Genomic DNA, 6,384 nt, shown 5'->3' with positions numbered 1-6,384 from the left:
GGTTTTTCAAAAGCAGAAAAGTTTGTTATACTCACATCGGGTGTTTCAGTAATGCAGCTCCATTTAATAATGTTATGGGACTCCTGCCCGACTCACCTAACAAGATTCAAACAACCTTTATGTTATACACGAGAGAAAACCGGGAAACCCCTCAGATTCTGAGCCCCTACAATTCAAATACCATCTCCCGATCAAATTTTGATGCAAGTCGATTAACAATATTTATCACCCACGGGTTTACTGACACTACGAAAACTGGATGGGCGCTGAAAATGAAAGATGCGCTTCTGGAAGTGGTGGGTTACCTCTATTAAGAATACTCAAATTTGATTGGCTTGTTAGAAGGCCTTTTAACTAAATAATGACTCCAAAAAGTACCGTTTACAGCAATAATGATCTAGGAATCATTGCACATGGGGTATAATGACCCGTTCATTATAAATAATGACCGCTAAAAATTACCTGTTAATCTAAATATTCCATTCAAATTAAAAAAAATTATGCATACAGTAATGATTGTTCATTACAAAAAATGCAGTTATAAAAATATGTATAGTCTTTTTATGATACCATTGCTTTAGATGCGTCATAAAATTTATCGTTTTCATTGAAATTTTCGTTAGACCTACGTCAAATTCAACGAATGCAGACTCGGCTCTTTTGTACAGTAAAAGTCTGCACCAGATTGTCATTGTACTCGGAAATGGTATTTGTGAATTTATAAAAATGTATGTTACTGACAATCACAGAGTGTTTTAATAAATCGGCGGTGCAAAAACTTACAAGACTTGCAGGCGAAAAGTAAACAACTTCACTAGTGAATCCCCATCCCGATGGAACACTGATAATAACAGTTCGTAGGTCTAATACACAATTGATTATTTTAGTAATTAAGCCTACAAAAATTGTCTTAACTTATATCGGTATAATAAAACAATTGATTACCTCTTAAATGAGTTCTACATGGTGAAATAAGGACCCTCGACCTGGCCCACTCGCTGACCTGACCGCTACGCGGCCTCGGTCAGGTCAGGTCACCTCGTGGGCCAGGCCTGGAGGTTATAAAATTTTTGGAGTACATGCTCCATGCTCAAACTCATACTCCGTTCTCCGATACCATAAACATACTCAAAATTTATATACAACTTAGAGTGGAAGTTTGGAGTATATGAGTATGGTTTTGGAGTACGGAGAATGAGTTTGAGCACGGAGTACGTACTCAAAAAGTTTTTATAACCTCCAGGCCAGGTCTCGGGTCCTTATTTCACCATGTTAACCTTATAAGGGGTAATTAATTGTACCCGTTATAATCATAATCTTAGACAAAGGAAGTTATACTGAACAATTTTCGTGATAATATTGTACATGGTTTTGTTTAGGAAATAGAAATTGTACAAGTTACTAATCCTTTTTCTAAACTAATTTTATTACATCAGATACACCTTTGCTTTCTCATCCAATCACCTGATCCGTAGTTTCCTAATAATAGAGTCATGTTTAAATTTGATCCAAATTGATCAATTCTAAATTTAAAAATTAATATTAGATAGTGTTAACTGACACTTTTAGGAAGATGTAAACGTGATACCTGTCGACTGGTCCCCAGGAACTAAGGGCTTCAATTACATGAAATCCAGTGCAAACACGCGCGTGGTTGGAGCTACCATTGGAAACATGCTAAAGGCTTTGTGGGACACAACTAATATACAGCTTAGTCGTGTTCATTTGATTGGTCAGAGTCTTGGGGCCCATATCATGGGGTACGCCGGTGACTGGACGCGTTCAAGCATTAATATTGGTAGTATAGGCAGAATAACAGGTAGCAAATGCTTACTAACGATTAATAGAGTTTTTGTGTATATGAAAAAGTTGATCGTCATTTTGCTAATAAATGACCATTTTCGATTCTAATATGTGTTTGAGTATAATAAGTTGAAAATCAAATGGAGCAGAATCATTCAGAGGAAAAGTCAGTTGACAAAAATAAAGTTTATGGTCAAACACCACTTTTATCGTTCTTGTATTTGTACAGTTGGTTTTAACTTTCCCTTAGTGGCATTGCTTTGGATTTTAGGTTTAGACCCAGCTGGATTACATTTTGAAGGTTTTGACGTCAAAGTGAAATTGGATGTCTCTGATGCCAGCTTTGTCGATGTCATTCACACGGATGCGGCCTCTATTATGAATTTTGGTAAATAAATTATCTTGAATGAATTCATCAAAACCTTTTTTTTTCTTTAATTGTATCAATAAATATATACCTTTTTTCCAGGACTTGGAATCAGCAGTCCTAATGGACACGTCGATTTTTATCCCAACGGAGGTAAAAGACAACCGGGGTGCAACGCTTTGTGGAAGGTAGTGTGTAGTCATATGAGAGTTATTGATTACTTCATAGAGTCCATCACTTCCTCCTGTGAATTTAAGGCGTTTCCATGCCTAGGCTATTGGGATTACTACTTTGGAGGGTGTAGATCGTGTCGCAATGGCTGCAATAGAATGAGTTACCATGTCGATAAAAATGTACACGGCAATTCTATCTGCAAACAAAAGCTGAATATCCCTTTTGTGAGGAATGATAAGTTTGCCTACGTTTTTACCGCAGGAAATATCTTCAGACCTTTGTTGTGGGAGAGAACACAGACGTAGGTCTGCTCAGCAGAGGGATTTGTAGAACTCTGAAATTTTGTAAGAATTCAAGTGTTCTGACTGTCAAAAAGATCTGGATGGTGACTGATTGAAAAGAATATACTTGTCCGAAAAAAGAGAAATCGTATATTCAGTGCAGAAAAAGCAGTGAAAACCCCATTTTAGGCTACTTCTTGCTCAAATGCAAACGTTATACTGTACATTATTTCCATTCGTAAAAATAACGAGAGAAGAATTTTTGGTGCTGATCAATTTGTAAAATTGCGCTGTATAATTATTGTATCATTCACTATTGGATTACTTTTTTATGAACTACATGTAGGGATGTGGGAAATCTTAATAAAAACAGAATTTTTTTTAATTTTATGGTAGGATATGCGTGCATTATAAAATACTCGGTATGTAATTTTCGTAATCAAGTGAATATGGCGATGTAGTCTAATATTTCTTTCCTTTAAATATCCTTATTATAAAAAGATTCAAATGTAAATTATTCTTGCTTTGAATTTTTAAATCAAAAAAAGAAGAAAAACAAACAAACAAACAAACAAACAAAACAGTAATTGACACTTGAACACCACCAATGGAAAAAAAAAAATTTTTTTATGTGTTTTTGTGATTCGATCGTAATGTATTTTAGGTAATCTTTGTCTATTAATAATTTTATTGTTTTAAACTGTAAAATTCATCTCCTTAAATATATGAAAAATAAAAGATGAACAAGGGAACAATATTTTGTTCTTCACTATAACTACTAATGACAGAAGTAAATGTTTGTAATTTTCATCGACGAATATAATTAATTAATTGTTACATAATTTTTTTTCTCATTATACATACTATACCGGATGCAACGGCATGTTATCATATTGTCCGCGTGCTTTGGTTTTCACTGGCTGTTGATACTACAGAAAAATGTAATTAATACCACCTCATCAACATTATCAGGTAGGTCACTTCGTCTGCTTACACATTTATCACTAAACATAATTATAACAATACCCTCAACTTTTATATTCTTTTTAATTTTACATTTCTCCTGTAATGAGCTGTGAACGATCATTTCAATCTGTGAAACTGTGATTTTGGAATTCAGTTCACGTGTTTATTCCCACAATTTTATAAATATTTCTGATCTAAAACTTTCCCTTAAAACATAAAATAAGAATTTATATATTAATATACAGTAATAGGGGATAGTAACAAGGATGTTTTGTTTTTGTCTTTTGTTAAAGAAAAGAAATAACAAAATCAAAACTGAATATGTAGATTGAACTTTAAAACACGGTAAGCATTCTGACACATAAATTATTTAAAGGAAAAAATAAAAAAAAATCACTATAAAAATCGTAAAGAATCTTTTGGGACATACATGTATATAAACATTAAATGTATATCAGAATACAAAAGCTGTTTTGCATTATATCAAAAAAGGTCGATACACAATATCGTAATGGGAGATGGACACGAGAAAGGAAGAAGGAAGGCATAATTATTTAATTGATATATTAATTATCTATCTTTAGAAAGCGAATGTGGTTTGCAAACTACTAATGCGTATATATGACATGGTAACGCACTTTAACTCTATTTTTTTTCAGGTTATAGATTGTTGATCATTGATGAGACCATGTCCATTACGTTAAAAACCTCACTGATTCTGCTCCTGATCTCATTAAATCAAGGTAACAACCATGAAATATATATACTTACTGCAGTAATCAGGACTTCTTTTTTCATGATCAATGCTTTAGAAATTGTTTTTAGTTTTTAATCTTCTTTAGAATTTTTCTTCTTTTTTTTTTTTGTTTTTTTTTTTTTTTTTTTTTTCTTTGTTTTTTTGTTTGTTTGTTTGTTTGTTTTTTTTTTTTTTTTGTTTTTTGTTTTTTGTTTTTGTTTTTGTTTTTTTTTTTTGTTTTTTTTTTTTTTGTTTTTTTTGATATATTGATTATTTTAAATTCTGATGCTTAAAGTTTTGAAATTACAAACTCAATCCTTTGAGGAAATGTATATGAACAAAAGTAAGTCAAAATGCTGCTAATATCTGCATATATTGTCTTTCCGTTTCATTTCCATTTCAAAGATTGATAATCTCTGATTAATTCCCCAGGTTTTTGGTTTTTAAAACCCAAAATTCGACAAGTTTGTTATTCAAACGTCGGATGTTTCAGCAATGCCAAGCCTTTCAATAATGCTAGAGGGATACTGCCCGATTCGCCGGAGAGGATTCGGACGACCTTTAGACTTTACACCAGACAAAGCAAGAAAACTGCCAAGATTCTGAACCCTTATGATTCAAGTACAATTTTAAAGTCCAATCTTGCTGCAAGTCGACTAACCATTTTCATTACCCACGGGTTCAGAAGCACCGCCAAATCTGGATGGGTACTCAAAATGAAAGACAAATTTCTCTGAGAGGTGGGTTAATCAGTTATGTATGCTGTCCATTTTGAACCAAGTTTAATTATAAATATAACACATGTAGATCGATCTATATGTATATATTTTATGAATTTACTATAACGTCTCCTACTTAAATTTTTACCATCCAAGTATATTTATCTCTAGCAATTGGTACATACTGTTCTACTAGTGCCGGTGTCTTTTAATATGTTTATCTTCCTTGTGTTTTACTGCAAATTGGTTATAATTAACTCAAATAATTTTATGTAATTCATATTTTCCCGGAATTTCCCCTAATCTATGATAGACTGTGTTGACAAACTTGTAGGATGATCTCAATATAATAACCGTTGACTGGTCTTATGGTACCAAAGGTCTTATCTATCGGAAATCTGCTGCCAATACTCGCGTGGTAGGGGCCACCATAGGGAACATGGTAAGGGCTTTGTGGGACACAGCCAAAGTAAAACTCGACAGGATTCACTTGGTTGGTCATAGTCTAGGGGCCCATATCATGGGATACGCCGGGGATTGGATACGTCACAAAATCAAAATTGGGAATATTGGCAGAATCAGCGGTACTTAACTTTCAATAAAGGAAACTTTCCGGAAAATAATGACATGATAATGTTTGCATAGTTTACTTTTAAAACTTTTGCTACAATTTATTCCTTAATTTAAAATATAGTCATAGTTGAATTGCTACTAAATTAAATTAAAATGTCTGTAAATTACCTGTCAATTATCTTATGTATTGAATTCTCTTTGGAATATTAGGTCTAGATCCAGCTGGCTTGTATTTTGAAAGCTTTAACATCAAAGTGAAACTGGATCCTTCTGATGCTAACTTTGTGGATGTAATTCACACGAACGCAGATTCTCTTCTCCGACTGGGTATGTAATCTCTTTGATAGCTATTTATTTTGAAAAAATGTTCTCGCGTGAATTGTATTCCAGTTGTTTATGGCCTTTTCAGGGTTTGGAATCGGGACACCCAATGGACACGTTGATTTCTATCCAAACGGAGGTAAACAACAGCCAGGATGTCGCTCGTTAAAAGTAGGTTGCAGTCATAAGAGGGCAGTCCAGTACTTTACAGAGTCTATTAATTCCTCCTGCAAATTCAAAGCGTTTCCGTGTAAGGACTATAAGGCATTTTCTAGTGGAAGGTGTAAGCCGTGTCACAATGGCTGCAACAGAATAGGATATCACGCCAGTAAGGAGATGCCAGGAACATTTTATCTGAAAACGAATTCTTATCATCCCTTCTGTAAAAAAAGTAAAAAATCTCCCCTATCCCCAAAAAATAACACACTCACTCACAGGCATTAA

General features: G+C 33.7%; 1 protein-coding gene and 1 pseudogene across 1 annotated transcript; both read left to right on the top strand.

The window, feature by feature from the left end:
• LOC133172446 (inactive pancreatic lipase-related protein 1-like) lies at window positions 1-2,649 on the top strand. Its single transcript, XM_061307328.1, has 4 exons — window positions 1-296; window positions 1,570-1,819; window positions 2,075-2,191; window positions 2,273-2,649. Exons 1-4 carry the CDS (start codon window positions 75-77, stop codon window positions 2,647-2,649), a joined length of 966 nt encoding a protein of 321 aa, XP_061163312.1. The 5' UTR covers window positions 1-74.
• A 1,630-nt stretch (window positions 2,650-4,279) lies between these two features.
• Window positions 4,280-6,384, top strand: LOC133172445 (pancreatic lipase-related protein 2-like; annotated as a pseudogene).

This window comes from Saccostrea echinata, unplaced genomic scaffold (genome assembly GCF_033153115.1).
Source record: "Saccostrea echinata isolate AGI-Se365-2 ecotype Australia unplaced genomic scaffold, CSIRO_AGI_Sech_v1 ptg000054l, whole genome shotgun sequence".
Classification (NCBI taxonomy): Eukaryota; Metazoa; Mollusca; class Bivalvia; order Ostreida; family Ostreidae; genus Saccostrea; species Saccostrea echinata.
The sequence above is the reverse complement of the archived record's forward strand: the minus strand, read 5'-3'. Positions and strand labels throughout refer to the sequence as shown.

Coding starts and splice junctions, on each gene's coding strand:
- LOC133172446 (XM_061307328.1), top strand. CDS start 75: ATGGGACTCCTGCCCGACTCACCTAACAAGATTCAAACAACCTTTATG. Junction 1,820..2,074: donor TAGTATAGGCAGAATAACAG/GTAGCAAATGCT, acceptor TTTGGATTTTAG/GTTTAGACCCAGCTGGATTA. Junction 2,192..2,272: donor GGCCTCTATTATGAATTTTG/GTAAATAAATTA, acceptor CCTTTTTTCCAG/GACTTGGAATCAGCAGTCCT.